Source organism: Poecilia reticulata, chromosome 22, assembly GCF_904066995.2.
Source record: "Poecilia reticulata chromosome 22, P_reticulata-male-v2, whole genome shotgun sequence".
Classification (NCBI taxonomy): Eukaryota; Metazoa; Chordata; class Actinopteri; order Cyprinodontiformes; family Poeciliidae; genus Poecilia; species Poecilia reticulata.
In genome coordinates, this window is record NC_088851.1 from 7,195,755 (window position 1) to 7,215,057 (window position 19,303).

Consider the following 19,303-nt stretch of genomic DNA (forward strand, 5'->3'; position numbering starts at 1 on the left):
TCGTGTTGAACACATACAGCGAATTTAAAGACTCAGGATGGGGTTTTACGAGGACGAAAGCAGCTTAGCTCAAGTAATCTCGAGCTTGACAGGCAGGAGAAGCGGCTCTACGTTGTGACTGGGGGGGGAAAAACACTGAGAGTGGATCTAACATCAGAACCACTAGTGGGACGGGGAAGCAGACGCCACTCGGGATCCTAGTTTTTCCTCCCGCTTTACCTATGAGCTCGAGTGGTTTTGCTTATTATCTGCGACTCGTCCTGCAGCTCTGCGATGGTCTTGCGCAGTTTATTGTTCTGCTCTTCGAACTCCCTGCAGCATTCCTCGACGTCAAACCCCGCCGGGGATTTCTCCTCTCGCTGCGGAGGAGGCTTGTCCGAGTGTACCTCCGCCGGCTCGGCGTCGGAGTCTGACAGCCCGTCCTCCTGCCGCTCGAGTTGGCTCAGCAGGTGAAAGAGCTCCACGTTCTCCGCCCTCATCCTGCCGATCTCGTCCACCAGCGAGGGGCGCCGGTCGCTGAACTCGCGGAAGACGTCCAGCCTGCTCTCCAGGCTCCAGACCCGCTTCTCCAGTGCCTCGTTCTGGTCTCTCAGCTTGGCGTTCTCGCACGCACAGTCCTCGTACCGGATCTGGAGGTCGGCCATCCTCAGGCTCTTCGCCTGCAGCTCCCTCACGTGCTCCATCAGCAGCAGCGCCTGCACTTTGAGCTTGGAGTTTTCCTCCAGAGCCCGGTGGCTGCTCTTCAGCTTTTCGCTGTGGCGCGCCAGCAGACTCTCTAGTATTTCGGATTTCTGCTGAAGCAGGGCGATCTTCTCGTGCAGCAGAACGTTCTCCTCCCTGGCGGTGTCGTACAAGTCCTGCAGGTTCAGAGCAGGACTCTCCTGGTTCTCGCAGTCAAATACTCTAATGGTTCCCATGGATTTGTCCCGGTTTTCACCCCCTTCCTGTAGGCTGCGAGAGCCATCTGATAAACAATCAACCTCAGCTGGATCACCTGCCGCCTCCTGCAGCATTAGACCCACAACCCCAGTCTCATGACGCTGCTGATCTTCGTGCAGACAGCTTCTGCCGTCCTCTTGCGGTTCGGTCGCCTGGTCGGGCCATTCAGCAGCTGCTTTATCTTTGTCAGAAAAAGCCAGAAGCGGAGAGGCGTCCTTGCCCCGATTCTCGTGGGAAACTGGTTGGCATTTGTTTTCAACTAAATAATCGTGTTTCTCATCAGGAGAATCACCAACTTTGTTGTCACTGAAAACGCAACAGTTTTCCTGGTTTTTATTCGCTCCGTCTTGGCCGTCCTGCTCGTCAGCTTGGTCCTCAATGGTGGCAAAATCGCCATTGTCAAGTTCCTGATCGGCATGTATGCATCTCTCTAATACGTCTTCATCCTGATCGGACTGAGCTCGACACGATTCGTCATCTTGATTCTTTATAAGTACATTTAGACAGTTTGATTCTTCTCCGTTTGTACTGGATACAGCCTGCAGCTCCTCCAGTTTGCTTCTAAGAACGTCTCTTTCCGCTCTGAGCGCCTCGACTTCCCGAGCGTCTCTCAGCTTCTCCTCTAGAACTGTCAGATTCTCCAGGATCTCCTTCCGCTCCAGCTCAAAGTCCAGAGCCGCCTGCTTGAGAAGCGTCTCAAGCTCTTCGACTTTCACCTGCAAGTCATCGCGCTCGGTTACCAGCAGCATCCTCTCGGCGACCAGCCTCTCCGCACTGGAAAGCGCCTCGTCGCGTTTCGCCTGCAGCTCCGAGTTGCTGCCGAGAAGCTCGGCCCTCTCCTGCTTGAAGTCTTCCACCGTCTGATTGAGCAGCAGCTCCGCCTGCAGGACTTTGTCCTCGGACCGGGCAAGCAGCTGGCGTTTCTCCTGGAGCCGGCCGTGCAGGTCGTTCAGCTGCATGCTGAGCTCGATTTCCTTCCTCTGGGCTGCGCTCAGAGCGTCCTCCAGTTCGTTACAGAGTCGCTCGTTCTCCGTTCTCAGCGCTTCCGTTTCTTCGCCGTGGATGCCTTCGAGCTCTCGTCGCTCGTTTTTCCGCTCCCGATCGAGTCGCTCTTTTTCCTGCACCAAGGCTTCCTCCGCTGTTTTCCATCGTTCTTCCGCGCCCTCTACAACTTTATGCATTTCTACTTCCCAGTGCAGCTTTTGCACGGCGTGGCTTTCGGAGAGGGTCGTCAGCTCGCTTTGGTAGCGCCGTTCGAGTTGGAGGAGTTGGGCCTGAAAGCGCTCCGCCGCAGACTCCTGATCACAGGAGAATCGATCTTCTGCTTCTCTGATTCTCTGGGTGAAGCTGAGCTCAACTTCCTTCCTGTACATGGTCATTCAATGTTTGTTATAGCAGCAATTTAAGACATTTGTCTGCTTTGTTTTTATGTCTAGATAGCAAAAAAAAAAAAAAAAAAGACATTTTAAAGACATTTGGATGTTTATGTTTGAACACCTAATACTAGAGAACACCTAATACTGATATCGGTATCTGTATCATCCCGATACTGAAAAAGATTCTGGATTGGGTATCGAACAATGTGCCCACCCATGAGTGCAGATCTACTCTAATTCTATGCTTCGTGCTCTGAGCAACGTCATTCTTTATCATTTATTTTACATCATATTTAGAGTTTCTGAACTTCCTGAAAGAAGATTTGTGTTGCAGTTTATTTCTTTACATGCGTGACCAACCTACTGTCTTTGTCAGTTTCTTCATTATTCATTTTACACTTGCTGTAAAATAAAAAATAAAAAAACTGGTCAGTCTAATTACTTATTTCATTTTATAACAAGACATTTTCCTCATGTCGTGAGAAAAATAATCTGCCAGTAGAACTAATACTTTTTCCATTGTTATTGAAAAGATATTTCCAGATGAAAATGTTTCTGTCAGATAGTTTTGTCTTATTTAAAGTGGACTAAGATGTTTGCTGTAGAAGCCAGACCAAAAACACTCAATAAGATTTTTTTGCTGTGTAGATGTTGATCTTCACAGAACTTTTCCATCCAATCTGACCAAGTCTGATTTAATATTCCAAAAACAATAAATACGTCAAACGATTGGATTTATAAAGTACTAACCCAGAGTTGAAAACGGGTTATTTGTGGATTACTTTTTAGTTCGTTCATCTGATGGAATCCAGTTCAACTACATTGGCATCTCTGGTTGTAACGTTACAAAGACGTACGAAACCTTTTGCAAGCCGCAGTCCAAACTTCTCTCTTGATTAAAAACTCCCAGTCAAACTTTAACCATCAGGTCTCACCTCTCTTTGGCGATGTCCTCTCTCAGTCGGTCCAGCGCTGCGCTGAGCGCGTCCCTCTCCTCGGTATGCTTGTTGCTGAGCTTCCTCAGAGCCTCTCCGTGTCTCTCCTCCAGCCGCTCCCTCTCCTCCGCCATCAGCTTCTCCGTCCTCCTCTCGTCCTCCTCCTCTCTCTCGGCCTCTAGCTTCTCTTTCTCCTCCTTCAGCCTCTCCTGGATCATCCCTTCATAGTCCTCTTCCAGCTGCAGCCTCTCCCTCTCCCAGTCTTCCTTCAGCCGCCTCTCCCTCTGCTGGAGTTGCTCCTGTAGCTGCAGCCTCTCCTTTTCGAGCAGCGCCCGTTCGCTCGCCCAGCGCTCCCTCAGCTGGTCCTCCTTCTCCTCTTGCTCCTTGACCAGTCGCAGCATCTCTTCCTCCAGCAGCAGCTGCAGAGTCTTGCTGTTCTGCTCGTCCTGCTGCGCTCTCTCCTCCTGCCACTGCTCCGTCAACGTCTTCACCGTTTCACTTTGCTCCTTCTCAAACAGCAGCTTTGCCTCCTCTAGCTGGATTTGGAGTTTGTTCTGGTGGCTTTCCTCCAGGTCTCTCTTTTCCTGCTCCCAGTCGTCCAGTAACCTCCGCTCCGACTCGTCCTTTTGCCGTTGCAGCCGTGTCAGCTCCTCCGTCAGCTTGCTGACCTCCGCGGCGTGTTGGTTCTTCAGCTCCTCCATCTTGGCCAGGAGGTTTTCCTCCATCTCTGCCTGCTGGCTCTCCAGAGAGTTCAGCTGGTCCTCCAGGTCGGCAATCTGAGTGTGAGCTTCCAGGAGCTGCTGTCTGAGGTTTGCGGCTTCGTCTTCCTGATGGTTCTGGAGCTCCTCTCTCTCGGCGGCCTGCTTCTGCTCCAGACGGGTCCGGTCCTGCTCCGCCTGCTGGAGCTGGTTCTGAAGCCGCTCTGCGAGGCTCTGAGCTCCGGCCAGCTGCTCCCTCAGACCCTGGGCCTCCTCCTGGTGCTGGAGGATCAGGGCGGCTTTCTGGTCCTTGTGGGTCGCTTCCTGCTCTTCCACAGTCATTTCAAATTCAGAGATCTGAACAGAAAAGAAAATGAAAAAAGGGATTCTTGAATATTTTATGACAATTTCACACTTTCTTCATATTTCAAAGCCTTTTCATTTCTTTATTTGGAATCATGATGGAATATTTGAAGTACAAAAATCCATAAAGTTCACCGTGTCTGCTGAGCTTCAATGGAGAAACTTTTTAAACTCATTTGAATAATAAACAGAACCTGGCTGCACTGCTTAATAGTGGAATACATGTACAATTGGACTGAATCGTTTCCTTTAAGTGTCGTGAAATTATGTGTCATACATATATGCAATATAAATACATTGAATTCAATAGAAAAAAAACTGTTTGAAGACAGTTTTTGTACTTGCAATCCAGAAAGGAAAAATAAACAACTAATTACATAATTTTCCAGACTCTAAAGCTTCCAGACTTCAGCCTGTAAACGGCATTAACAGAAGCCTCTAGAAATGCAGTAATGGATGACGAACCTTGCTTTGAAGTTGGTTTTGCAATCGCTCCATTTCCTGTAAGTGCTGCTCCTTCAGCTGCTCCAGCATCATCTCAGCTTCCAGGCTCACGCTGAAAGGCTGGACCTCGTCTGGACCGATACCTGCAGACAGTCACATGATCAGCTGGTGTCAGTATGACGGAGTTAGATCGACGACAGGCAACGTGTCCAGCAGGGTGTGGGCATTTATCCCATCGTTCATCATTTATCGTGAAAATGTCGGCTTATTGTTCTCTCGATAAATTTCAATTACTGAGAAAAGATCTCCCAAAACAGACAGTATTATTGCACATTTTACTTCTATCATTTGTTTCACAATGGCGTTAATAGATAATAAATTCGAATACATAATTAAGTCAGTCGCTGTGTGCAGTTTGGTGAAATAAGTCCCTTCTGTAAGTAAGTATTGTTCTGAAGGAGTTCAGTTCAACTGGGGATATTTTTCAAGAACAGCATTTTGTGTTTGTGATGCTGTGCCACGCTGTCACAGCCAAACACTTAACTAAAAAATGGTTAAAAAAAAATTTGTTTTTTCAACATAATGCATCACTCTCAATAGTACTACAAAATGGCATGGTAAAATTCATATTGCAAAGGAAGCAGGTAAACAATGAATAAATATGCTTCAACAATCAAAGCAGAGGAAATGATAAAAACTGTCATTTAATGCAGTAAATTAGCTGCTGCACTGCTACAGCTTACCAATCCTCAGTTTGTTTTAAAGATGCATGAATGCTTGAAAATTTCCCATCAGCATTCCTGCTTTAAACATCACATTTGTTCGCAATACCAACATAGCAAAGTCTGCGTTTAGCCCCTGAGGATGAGGTTTCTTTTTCCCCATGACTACCTGGGTCGGACTCTGTGCCGGGGCTTTTGCTCTCCAGCTCCTCGGACAGAGGTTTGCCGGCAGAATCGTGAGCTCGGCCAAGACTGTGAAACTCCCGCAGCTCCGACTGCAGCTCGTCGACACGGTCCTGCAGCTCCTGCCGCGAGAAGCAGGAAGGAGTTAAATGAAGATGATGCGCCGAAGATAAATTTGGCTTTAAGCTGATGGGACAACAAGCCTACGAGGCGGTTTACCCTGCATTGTGCTTCGTAGCCGCAGCGCAGCTGTTTGATTCGCTCCTCCTGGAGAAAGAAGTCGGCACTGCCGGGGTCCAGGTCTCCAAACTAGAACGATATTTCACATATTTTATGCATGGAGATGTACTCTGTAGCTTTGAAGTGTCAAAACAGGAAAACGAGAATGACTTTGCACCTTGTCTTTCATGATGTTCTCCAAATTTTCCTGCAGTTTGGCTATTTGGCTTTGTGCCTCTGTTAGCTTTTCGGTGCTGTCGAGCAATTCCGTCTCGAGCCGCCTGTTCTCCTGAAAACACACAATGGTTTATGTTTTTTGTTGTTGTTGTTCTACATTCATGGATGAATGTAAAATAAAAAGCGACAACGCGACTCGAGAGCCTTTCGGCACCTTGACCGAGATGGAGAGGTGATCTCTGAGTAATGATTCCTCCTCCCGGATCTTCCGGATCTCCGCCTCCAGTTCTTCGCGCTGCAGGCCCGCCTGCTGCTGCATCTGGTCCATCTCCTTCGTCAGCTCCGACCGGACGGCCGTCAGCTTCTCCTTGTAGTCCTGCTCAAGCTTCCTGCCCACATCAATCAAAAAGTATAAATGGACATTTAGGACAGAAAAAGAAACAAGTTTCCATTTGATAAATCCCACAAAACAGTACGATAGAGTCATTTCTGAAAGAAAGCCAACCAAGCGCTTCAAACTTAATTTCCTGTGCCACAGGAAAGACCATAAAAGCTGGATTTTATTTCATTTCATTTATCTTCGGACGTTTGTACGGTTAAATTTGAGCTCATTTAGACACTTTTCCAGCCTTGCACAACTCTGCTTCAAATAAAGAACTTTACAAGTCAATGTCACTTTTATGGACAGTTATAAAAACAAGTGAAACTGAGATGCTAAATGTGAAGCGGTTGATCGTTCTGGTGCACCTAAAAAAAGAAAAAGAAAAAAAAAAGCAGAAGAAGTTAGGCACACCAGTGCAAAAGTCTACAGCTACAAATCAAACATCTTTCTCAAAGAAACCCAAAAACCAAAGAACACACAATGAAAGAGCAGATGCACTTTGCCAACTATACTTTAATATAAAGTTTGTGAAATCTTTCAGGTCTAAAATTAAGATGACATCCAACACGTTTGCAGACGTTACGGATGCCCTGATTTCCAAAGTCTTCGGCGTTTGGACTTTTAGTCAGAAAAAAACAAAAGCAGAGGCGACGACTGACCTGAGGTTGAGGTTGTTTGTGTGCTCTATCGCAGAGTGATGCTCGTCCACTTCTGTGGCGAGCTGAGTCTTCTGCTTCTCCGCTTTTTCCAGATCAGACTGGATTTTTGCCTTCTCTCGGATTTCTCTGTCGACTCGCTCCCTGAGAAGAACCACACAGGTTTGGGTCAGCAGAACGAAATAAGATCCATCATCGTGCAGTTTTGACGCTTTCATTTCAACTAGATTATGAAAACGGTCTCATAGAAGTGAACGAGCAGCGACTCTTCCTCACAGCAGGTATCTGATCTCGGCTTTGAAGCTCGCTAGCGCTGCTTGGTGAACTTGATTCTTGGTGCTGAGCAGCTCGTTTTCGAGGGCCACGGTGAGTTCGCCGAGACTCAGTTTTCCTTCTAGATCAAAATTCAAAGCCTAAGGAAAAAATAATAATTTGCTTTTTTACACAATTGTATTTTCTTTTTGGTTCAGAAAGATGGCCCGAGTCAAACTACGGTGTGGCACCTGCAGGATCTCGGCGCTGTTTTCTATCCCTCCTCTATCCAGGCGTCCAGGACGTATTCGGCCGGCGTGAAGCCGCTCCCGTCGTCGAGTGTCGAGAACAGACGCATGCCGATGGTGCTGGTCAGAGCCGAGATCCTTCGGCCGCCCTCGTCGAACGGCTGCAACCGAAACCAAACCGCATCTTAGACCTACAAACACTACAGAGATCCAATTTATAGCTTTTTTTTTTTTTTTTTTAAACAAACGATGGAGGCTTGCTCCTGTCTTACTATTTTTCACATTTGGTGAAAGCTTTCAGAGTATTCCATTTGGATTTATGTGACAAACCAGTACAATCCAATCCATTTGTGGGTAATTTAGCCTAATTGCAGCCAGAACTTTGAGGCCTGTTGCATAACATTAGTGAACAAACAGCGTCACGAAACCCAAACACACCAGACAAGTCATGCAAATGTTACATGAAGCAGAAACTAACATTGCACATGATGCTGAACAAAACATCCAACTGATACAACGTGGCAGCTTCAGGTTGTACCACATCATGACATGTACTGGGAGTATTCAACGTATATTTTACGGAGTCTGTTTCAACTGTAAAGTGTTTGTGTTGATGCATATGGACATTTAAAATTTTGGGACTTTTTTAGAATGAGATTTTCACTGAATCATGGGCTTTCAAAAATAAATGTAAAAGTAAGACAAAGGACTCCGCTTTAATAAAACCTGCTTGTTTTTAAATACAAAAAACATCCAGCAACTTTCACTCACTTGGCTGCACTCATTACTAAAAGTGGGTTAAATATAGTGAGCTTTTTGTAGGAGTGACCCAGATCCTGAGAATAAAAGACAAAAATCTGAAAAACAACCCAAATACTAAAGGAAGTTGTATGCAGTTCTTTTAAAAGGGAAAAAATTATTTAACATAGTTTTTTTTTATCTGAAAAATCTATTTCTTTAAAATACTACATGTCAAGTTCATAGTTGAGCAAATGAATCAAATAGTTTTTTTGTATTTTTATTTAATAGAAAAGATAAATAAAACTGACACTACAAGGCTCTTTTCAACTTCGCTGTATTGACCAAGCAAAAGACGGTTAAAGAGTCTTTTGCTTGGGGGTTTAATACATAGGCACACCACACTTTTCAGAGTTTTATTGGAAATACTTTGAAAACTTTAGAACATTTTCCTTAGAATTCTGCAATAGTTTGTGTAATTCCTAAAAATACATCAAGATTTGTGGCTGCAATGTGGAAAAAGTTCAACTGGTACCAACACTTCTGGTCGGTAAACCAACCTGAGTCGAGTGATGTCGTTTAAGTTGCCTGTAGGGAGTGGAGGCGGAGGGAGTTAGCGGTTTGTTGTTCACGACCCTGGAGACGAACTCTTGGACATTCATCACTCCGTCGTCAGTGAGACTGAGAGCGTCACGGTTAGCCTAAAAAAAAATCCAAAAACAGTTGTTTAAAACTACGTTTAAGATAAGTTGAAACTAAATTTCTTTGTAAAGTTGAAGGTCTAGCATTCAACTCTTCGGTTTCTGTCACACCTCCAGACCCAAATGTTCACACAAGGCCAGCAGTTCAGAGGGAGCAGCACATCCGTCCCACGCCATCGCCAGCTCCTCGCAAGCTTCACGCAGCCGCTCCTGCAAGCGGGGAACGACGGACCCCCGGGGTCTGCTCGGCTCGTCTGGGTTCCACAGGTGCATTTGGCCTGCGCCACGAAGGCAAATTCAGTCTTGAACAAGCACCATCATTGTGTGGGGAACTTTCTGAAATGACTGACTCGGACATACCTTCTGCCTCGTACTCCTCTGTGCTGCTTTCATGGGCATTCCAGCGCTGCCGGAGGAAATTAAAACAGAAAAAAAAAAATCAGGGTTTCTAAAAGTTTCACCAACTAAAATGTAACTCTTTTTAACACCATTATGAACTGAATTCAAGACCTACTTCGCCACAGAAATGTGCAAAATTTTCCCAACCAACTGGTGATGAAATTGCACTTATACAGAATAACGCAAAAAAAGAAAGAAAGAAAAGAACGGCAATTAGCTCGCTAGCTAGCCACCAAGGGTATGTTAGCATCGAATCTAAGTGTGGCTGAAATTTTGCTTGACAGAAAAGTCCGCAACAAAAAATAAAATACATAGAATATATGATATTAAACAATTCTGTCAAGACAAAATTTAAGACCTGTGATTAAAAAATTAAAATACCAAATTAAATTTAAGACATATTAAGGCCTTAATTTAGATAAGCTTTTAAGACCAAATTGTAAATGTTGTAATAAATTTACAACATGACAAAAAAGGAAACAAATTACTATTTTACAAACCAATAATTTACCAAAAAGAAAAAAAATGAATAGGCTGAAGTCAAGGCTTGTACTTGCCTACCCTATTCATAGACTCCAGTAATGAAAGATGTCTAATGTCCATCAGGAAGACATGATGGACGCTACATATACATGATAATATAAGACTTTTTAATGATGTGTGGACACCCTAAAAATTCCCCTCTAAGAACAAGTGCTGGAAATATTGATGTTATTAAATGTTATAAAATTATCAAAGACAAAAATCTATTGTCTGGGTCCCTATATGAAGTGGGACATCAAAAACAAAGGTAAATCAAATTAATCTTCACATATTTGCCTTTGTCTCTCGCAACTGATTTCACACAAAGTCCTCTGCTTTTAAAAAGGAGTTTGGCCAGGTGTGACCTCCTGAGCTGAAATCTACTCCCGGAGTCACCCTCTATTGTTTGAGAAGCCGTCACAGTGGGAACAGAGAGCAGATGGGATTCTGCGAGTGGCATTTTGATACATGGAGTGGAGGCATCCAGGAGGGTGGGGGTCGCTGGAGCTCATTGTTCCTCCACCCTCCTCCACCCACAGCACCAGGTCTGCAGTCTCTGTGGCACAGCCCCCCTGTGACCCAGACCCATCTGCTGGCCCACAGCGGCAGACATCATCAATTGTTGGAGCCTAGAGTAGTTAACACCAAGACACACTTCAGTTTAGCATCTCAGAGTGTGTTTGTCTACAGGCATCAGGGTGGAGTCAAAACGGGATGCTACGGGAATATGTAGATTATAATTTTATACCATTCCTGACACTTTAAATTAAAACTTTTACCTAATTTGGTTTAATTTCCACATGTTGCACATACATAAGTGGGTTCTGACTGGGAAGAAGAAAACAAAGAATATGAACTTTTTATCTAGTGGGAGATGATGTTGTACTTGTCATCACAAATGATCACAATTTTAGCTTCAACAAAACATCTGTATCTCTCATCCTCTGACAAAGAAATCTGAATTATTCAGATTAAAGACAGATTAATCAATGAACTGCAGCTAGATTCAACCCAAGCATACTAGCTCACGTCAAAAGCACAAAACTTTCAAGGGCTATCCTTAAAGTCCCAAAACTCTCAGCATGCAGGGCTGACTCAAAGCCCAACGCAGCCAGTGTCAGGTCATAAAAAAATGCCACCAACACCGGTTACGTGTTGATAATCCACGGCTTTTGAAACAGCAATTATGCCAACGTTATTTACAGAAGAGTACCGACTGCTTATGCAATCGGTGTCTTGTGAATCCTGCGCTGGAGCGACTACCTCGCATTTTAAAAGGCCCACTCTGAACGACGCTAAGCTGATTAGCTAAGAATACAGCCTCAACGCCTGGCAGAGGCTGCCGTGTTAACGCAGTACAGGCAAGGACAGGGCAGGAGGCGATAAGAAAGGCATCCAAATGTGTTCGGAGGGTGGGGGAACCTTAGCCGTTTACCTCACGCTTCCTGGGAACAGCAGAGTCATAGTTGTCCTCCAAGTCGTCCTCATCGGCCGGGTTAACGTTAGGAACCTCAGACAAGTCTGAAAAGGGCTCCAGGAACTCTGGCGTGGAGCGGCGGCCATAACGTTGCTGGCCTTAAAAAACTTTGGGTGGATTTCGGGAGGCTCTGTGGTGAGGACGTTGCAAGGAAAGTAGCAATTTATAGAACAGCATCCTGGGTTTTTTTTTTTTTTTTTTTAACAAATTTTTTTAATAAAAACAGATATCAAAGTACATATCTGGCTTTTCCTGTACTTCTTAAAAAGAAATAAAAGTGCTTTATATTATTTGGTAAAAGTGGTAGCTTGTTTATAGGTAGAAATGTTTTATTTGACCTTCCAATCCAAGGTGTTTAAGAGAGAACCGTCTATTTATTGCCACTTCTTAAGCTTTAAATGCAGAAAAAAACTCTAAAAATAACCCCTGTGACTAATATTTACCCAACGCCTTGGTGGCCACTTCTCTAAAGCTGACAACTTCTGCAAAAAGCAGAAACCAAATAATGATTTTACACCAAGGTGTTCCATTCTCTCAGCGATGCTTCATTGCATTACAGGTCAACGGGCACATTATTTTCAGGAAATTCACCGGAATCGCAAATATTATTCTTTCAACTGAGACGTGACAATTGACAGGACTGTATTTACTCTAGCAGTTCAAGACGTGATTGTCAATATTACTCATCACAACATAAAAATATAATAAAAAAAATAAAAAATCAATCCTAGACCGACACAGCTGACGCAAAGCGAGACGACATGGACCTGAAATCATTTTTGCATCACGTACGGTAGACAAGCGAGGCAGAAGTCGAGCAAACACGACAGTCAGCTAGACGGCCAGAGATGTGCAGCTGAGTCAGCATGAGGGCTGCTCCGCCTCAGCAGTCACCTTCTCCACTATTAGAGTCTCTGAGTTCAATATTTAACTTGAGGCTTTCTAAATAAAGACGTTACCTGGCTTGGCGAGGGTTCCTGTTCGGCTTGAGGAGGCTCAGTGGTCGATGACAAAACCAGATCAGAGCGTGCTGAACTGGTCAAAGTCGACCTGAGAATAAGAATCAAATATGTCAAACACAAGGCATTTTTAACCCGGTCGAGTCAAAACTTGACTCAGACACGACAGCGAGGGAACTGCGAGGACGGCGGCGATCGCCTTAAGAAAATGTACTCCCCCAAATCACAGTTTGTATTGTGCCTGAATTTTTCTATGCAAACTTCCCACTAAAATGCACCACATATGCTTGTTTCACTTGCTTTTGCTTTGTCAGAACAGAAACGCTGCTCGCAGTCTGATCTCGCACTAAAATTAGACGGTGCAGGCAGTGCTGCATGTGCCTGGATGGTGGGCTAACCAATTAACCAATAGGACTGGACTCAGAAGATGACCTGCATGAAGGCAGCAGGTGATGCAGCATTTATGCATCAATGAGACGTTCCTGAAGAAGCACAAACAGCTTCTGGGTGTGTTGCTTTGCTCGTTTCCCTGAAATCTCTTTTGTGTTCTTATATGCAGCTTGATTTTTTATTTATTTATTTTTTGCTACTGAATCCAGGAAGCTTATTTTGCGCGTGGAATTGATTAAAAACAAGAAATTACTCAGTAGAACTCTGGTTGCTTTACGCCTAAGGTGAAGTTACCAGAGTTGTGTGCGCATTGGAAGCTTAGCGCATTGATCAAATGCAACAAATAAGCAAAACAAAGAAGAAAAATGAGGCTTTGAAGGCTTCTTGAGAAGTCTGCCGTATAGTAATAGCTATAAATAAACTTCAAGATTGCGCAGAATTTAAGCGATGCAACTCTGCAAGAGAAAGCCGATCGAAATTCCTTAGCCGAGCCGTAATTCCCTTGAAACGTGTCTGACTGTCTGGAAGATGCTTCAGCCAGGAGCAGCAGAGGTCACACTTCAACAATCAGCAGCTGCCAACCCTGAATACACTGATTTTCTTTGTGCCTCCGAGGCCGACGGCTGGCGCCTTTAGGGTCCTTTTTCTTTCTCTCTCCCCCTCCTCTTTGGGCGTTCATTGTGGGGCGTCGCGGTCGGGCGATCGGTTCACCTAACATTCACCCCCGCCCGCACACCCGCCCATGCGAGACAATAGCCACCCGTCTGCAACACGCTTATACACAAACAAAACCCTAGGAGAAAGTGTGAAGGCAAGCATTTTGGAAAAAAGAAAAACAAACAAATAAAAAAAAAAACACTCATGTTTCATCCAAAGAGATTAAAACGAATAAAGGATAATCAGTCAACACACGCACTGAGTTTATCATATTTGACTCCTGCTGTTGCTTCATATAAACACCCAGGAAGAGCACAATCACACATGTGAATAATGATTAACCCGAGCGTCGTCTTGGTGATGGACGCGCTGAATGAGATTTCTCAACAAGACGGCAAACAAAGCAGCAGAACATATAGGTTGTGGGTAAGCAGCCAATTATGGAGGAGGTTTTCCTTCAGGAAGGCAAAAGAAATGATGAAGACTTTTTTTTGTCTTTAAACATGTGCCTGTCCAACAGTGTGGCGCTCAGAACTGGGGTTTGTTGTAAATCTGGCGGGGCTTTTTAAACCCAACAGATTTACTTTCACAAGTGGAGAATTACAACTTTTGATCCACTTGATATACATGAAACTTTATTAGAAATGGCTTTGGGTTTAATTCACATAATAAATAATAATAATAATAATAATAATAATAATAATAAAAGATTAGATATGCTTGGTGTGCCGTGGTGGCACAGGGGTAAAGAACAACAAAAACTGTGTTGGCCTGAGTCCTCGATGTGATCGTCCCAGGTTTGAATCCCGGCCTGATGACTTTCGCCCCTCTCATTACCCACCTTCCTGTCTAATAATTCTCAAATATAAGGCCACTACAGCCAATAAAACCTTTACCAAACATATCAAGATGAGATATGCTTAATGCAGAGTATGATAAACTACTTTCATATATGCAGGATTTCTGAAACATCCAACAGATATATATAAGGAATTTTTAAGACCGTTATGATTTAACTTTAACACAAATATGAATTCGATTTTAGATTTATGGCAAACTCATTTCGGACTAGAATAATTTGCTTGATGGTCGTGACGGGGTTCGCTCGTTTAAAACGCGCCACATAAAGTTAGTTGATCTACTTATTATGGTCTAAACAGAGGAGCAGATGGAGAGTTTAACCTGCTGAGAAATAAAGAAAGTAAGTAGAGTGCAGACTGTAACGAGTGCAGCGCACTGCGTGCGAACGCCGCTCTGCTCAAGCAGCGGTGGAGACAGAATCCTATCAAGCCCAGAAGATCTGCACCTGATTCACAACAAGCGACAAGACGGAGCTGGAAGACGTTAAATAAAGAGGGAACAGCTACACTGCTTACTTAAACAGTAGTCTAAAAACAGAAGCAGTAAAATCTTAACTAAAATAAAATTTTCTGGCCTGGGTCTATGATTAAAATTAAACAGTCAGGTTGGATCTAAACTCTAAAAAAGAGTTACAAAAATGCTGCTAAGGCTAGCGCTTAAAAACCTACCTATAAACGACTCGTAAGAAAGCGAAACAAATGGGATTTTTCCTCACCCTGGCAGTGAAGTGGTCTTGGTTCTGGAGCAGAGTGTGGATGAGAGTTGGCGCGGCATCGTCCAGGTGCAGAGACTGACAGAGGTCGGAGAGCTCCTCCGGACTCAGGGAGCCGCAGCCACTTGTGTCGAAACTGTTAAAGACTTCCTTCAGGCGCTCCTCGTAGTCGTCCTGCCCTCGGCCGTCATCCATCCCACAGGACAGCAGCCTGCCTGCAGCGGATAAGATACACAGAAGTTCAACCCGGAGAGCTCACAGAACCGAACGTTCCTGTTCGCCAACGCCACACAGCTTACAAGCAGGAGGGAGCGTCTACTTCGCCAGCGCGGTTGTCCGACGGCGCCTTCATCTGAGCGCAGTGCTCAGCCACTGAGCTCGCCACAACTCCTCCAGCGTCATTTATGGCAGAGGCTTTGGGTAATCCGATTACAATGATGAGACTATCAGGTAAGTGTTGCTCAGGAACTGAGCTTTAGACACACACACACTCACACACTCACACACACACACACACACACACACACACACACACACACACACACACACACCACACACACACACACACACACACACACACACACGCCCTCAGCAGCATTTGTAGAGATGGTTTTACTTGATCTGACTGTAACGATTATACAATCAGGTGAACTGACAGTGATGGGCATTTCTGAGACTAATCATTTTGATGCAGCCTGAAGGTAAAAAGAGTAAACTGTAACCTTGTTAGATAAAAGTGTCATAACGTGACGGAAACGGAAACATGCTCGATCTCCGAGGTTACACAAGGACAAACGTTTAAGTCCAGCATTTACTGGTCAACAGCGTGAATTTCACACCAGCAGATCAAGTTCTTCGCTTTCATTTCTGACGCTTTATTGCTTCCGCTGAAAAGCAACACCAGCGAATACAAACTGATTCATTTAGTGGCAACACACTGAACATTTCTGTGCATCTAAATACAGCACACACTTCACTAAACTGTATCATCAATATGTTGTTTCACAGCTGTAGGAGTTACTGTTGCCTTTCCGCTTTAGACGAGAATCTGATCATATTTTTTGCACTTTTGACTCAACGTTTGCGTTAATACCATGATACTATCGACTTTTAGTCAATGCTATCCTACTGTGAACTTCTCAAATAAGCCCAGCATACGATCAAATTCATCGCTACTGAAATGATTCGTTTTGTTGGTTTTGTTCCTCTTTGCTCTTTGTAGCAGCTTCACAATTACTTGCTTTCTGTTTTAACAAATAGCGCCCCACTCTGGGATTTTGACAATGCGTGCGCCGTCGACCTCCTCCTGCTTTTCCAGCTGCTCTGAGAGATCATCAAGCACTCGGGCAGGCCAGGTGTCCCCCACACTCCAGACTTGGGATCCCCTCCATTCACCACAGACAATAGCTGCCTCTTCACAAAAAAAAAGAAAATCAATCAAGACCCTACATCTGGACGTTTCAGGGGCTTCCGTAAGCAAAAGAATCACACAAAGAAACTGTAGTAATGAGGAAACTAAACGATCAATAAATAATAAATATGTGATTCGCTTTACTTTCTACAGTCGACCTCTAAGCCAATTTAGCTCTTAGACCTTCACATCAGAGCTGCTTACGGGGACGACAGCTGCCGCCGCCGCAGAGGAATCACCCGCTCCAATCATAACAATGAGGTTAATCCTCACACACAGCATTGATAGGTAACTGCATTCATTATGTCCAGCAGATGTTAGTCAGGAAATACTCAAAGTGTTCGTCTTCATGCGTTAACCCCACAGCCTGTTGATGCAGCATCATTTTATATGAGGCCTTTAAAAACTGATAATAATAAGCCCAAAGTTCTTCTTTATTCACTCTTGTGTGTTATTGTGGGGGGTTTTAAACTGACACTAATTAAAACTAATTACGTTACAGAAATCAAAACTTTAACCGTTTAAAATGAGTTTGGTTGTGATCACGGGAATTATTTTGTTGTCATTGTGTAAAAGTTTGGACACAGAGTTTAGAGACAGAAAAAGAGTGAAGGTAGAGGTTTTAATTTCTCAACTTTGGACTTACTTCAATTTCCCTTTTTTCTAATAGTTCTACGACATTCTGGACATTTTAGAACACAAATCAACAGATGCATCGTATTTTCTGCATGTTCTCACGATGAAACGAAACAAAAACATAACGGTGAAGCAATAGAGCACTGTTCCACAACACACACACACACACACACACACTCTAAATGACTTATTTCTGTTTAATATGATAACACGACTGAAACGTATCAAGTCTAAACCATTAAGTTAGTAAGTTATTGATTCAGAGTCATAACTCAAAAACCAAAACACTTAGTAGTAGGAAAAAGGCTTTGGTGTAACTGAACATAAAATTAATGTAACAGAGAAATGTAACATTTTAGCTCGGAGATAATAATAAGAACTAAAGCTGACATGTTTCTGCACTTAATATTTTATCCAAATGTATTCATATTTAGACTAATCTTATCAGTGCATTTATCAGTATAATGCATTCCAATCAGCACCGCGTCAGCAATATTTTTACACAAACAATAATCACTTAAGATTTCTCTCGTCTTCGGATGAGATGAGGCTTTTAGTTCCAGTGAAATTTTTCTTTTTTTTTTTTTTTTTTTAATAAAAGGCTTCCGACATATAGAACAGCACAAACTTTTTTTTTTCACAAAGCACTATGCATTGTCAAAATATCTGCACAATTTTCAAAATACAATAAATGCATCAAAGTGCTCAGCAGCACTTTTCAAAGTAAAAATAAAGGACGACAAGTTATACATCGATAGTGTCAAATATTCAGCAGTTTTCTTTCAAACTTTTAAAACAAAGTCGTTGTTTCTTACTATATAATAACAAAATCCCCATGTTGCTGTCTAAGTTTAGCTTCACGTGTTTTTATTGATAACGCTTTAAGAACCCTAATAGTCAATATCATTTCAAGTTTAACAAGACTAACCAGTTAGAGCAAAGTGATGGGCTATGCTAACGAGGCTAATTTTTACAGAGGGATGTTGAAGGAAAGTGTTTGCTAATCATGTTTTTAAAAAACGCAATAAAACTGAAAAAAAAAAAAAAAAAGTTGCCACAAGGTTTAATGTTGGGGAAACAAAAAAGAAAGAAAACTCACCGAAGCCCCCAAACTCGGTTAGCAGGCGTCCTTTTCGACGCGAATATTTGGGTGGAATAAAAAAAAAAAGTTTACAACATTTCTCTGCTGACAGCGCCGTGTTTCTCCTGGAAGTTCATTTATCCTTGACAGACCGTCAGTGTGAGTTAGAGGCGTCTTCTTACTGAAAACATTACAGAGTGCGGATAAACAAAACAACAAAACAAAAAGTCTTCTTGACTCGCTTCCTCGAGTCCCCTGGCTGTACAATCATCCTCCAGAGGTAGCGGATTTGAAAAGCGCTTGACAGAGGAAGGGGCGGCGACTGAGGGCCAGCGGCGGACTCACTGGTCCCAGCCCTCGTCCCCTAGTGGACGGAAGCGGAACTGCTCAGTTTACAAGGCACCATGTGGTAAAACTTCACCAGCTTTCTTCACTGCTCCCTGCACAACATATGCTCTCTCGCGATATCTCTTTGTCCAAAAATAAGCACCTCTGTATTGACTTACTATCAAAGTGGAGGTCAAATGGAGCCCACTTACAATCTATAAAACCAAAAGCCACTAGAGAATTTATTTCTCTATGCACACTTACCTATGTGATTGGAAGACAGCCATCTACATACACATCCATATTTAAGAGTCCAGGCTGGGATTGAACCTAGGACCTTCTTTTCACTAAAAACAGAGATTTCTGATGGAAATGAAACAGGCTGAACAGGTCACTATGTAGCTTAAATAACCCGTTGTTTTGGTTATTTGTTTGCTGAAACCATTGCTTCGATGTATTTCAGCAGAGAAATTGATTCTACAAGCCCGTAGCATTGTTTAGATAATTGTATAATTTTAGATCTAGAACCAGATATCTCTGAAATTATATTGACAAGACATTTGGACCACACAACTGCCACAGCTGGATATTTTCGTATTGGATCATTCTTGTAAATTTCAAAGAGTTTATGTTTGAAAGTCCCAGGAAATCAGCAGTTCTGAAATCCGACCATGCAGGGGAAGTTTATGATCGAAAACTTATATTCAATAAAATTATCACAATGAGAAAAAGTTAGCAGAAAAACAAATAATGTAACAGCTGTATGCTAGCATCATACTAGCTTAAATATAAACAAAAAGATCTAAAATAGCTAAACATCTGAAGAAAAATATGAGCT

General features: G+C 43.4%; 2 protein-coding genes across 2 annotated transcripts in view; both read right to left on the minus strand.

The window, feature by feature from the left end:
- Positions 1-19,303, minus strand: part of nin (ninein (GSK3B interacting protein)) — a 38,878-nt gene that overhangs the window by 8,073 nt on the left and 11,502 nt on the right. The window contains exons 11-17 of the mRNA XM_008399004.3: positions 6,271-6,445; positions 6,058-6,168; positions 5,880-5,969; positions 5,647-5,782; positions 4,777-4,898; positions 3,251-4,305; positions 220-2,304 (exon numbers count right to left, since the gene is read on the minus strand). Coding sequence (XP_008397226.1) covers positions 220-2,304; positions 3,251-4,305; positions 4,777-4,898; positions 5,647-5,782; positions 5,880-5,969; positions 6,058-6,168; positions 6,271-6,445 — 3,774 coding nt within the window. The remainder of the gene's footprint in view (positions 1-219; positions 2,305-3,250; positions 4,306-4,776; positions 4,899-5,646; positions 5,783-5,879; positions 5,970-6,057; positions 6,169-6,270; positions 6,446-19,303) is intronic.
- LOC145550054 (ninein-like) overlaps positions 7,372-19,303 on the minus strand; it is a 12,671-nt gene continuing 739 nt past the window's right edge. The window contains exons 3-10 of the mRNA XM_081603437.1: positions 18,484-18,502; positions 15,014-15,225; positions 11,390-11,524; positions 9,394-9,439; positions 9,145-9,311; positions 8,893-9,033; positions 7,598-7,755; positions 7,372-7,507 (exon numbers count right to left, since the gene is read on the minus strand). Coding sequence (XP_081459563.1) covers positions 7,621-7,755; positions 8,893-9,033; positions 9,145-9,311; positions 9,394-9,439; positions 11,390-11,524; positions 15,014-15,225; positions 18,484-18,502 — 855 coding nt within the window. The 3' untranslated portion in view covers positions 7,372-7,507; positions 7,598-7,620. The remainder of the gene's footprint in view (positions 7,508-7,597; positions 7,756-8,892; positions 9,034-9,144; positions 9,312-9,393; positions 9,440-11,389; positions 11,525-15,013; positions 15,226-18,483; positions 18,503-19,303) is intronic.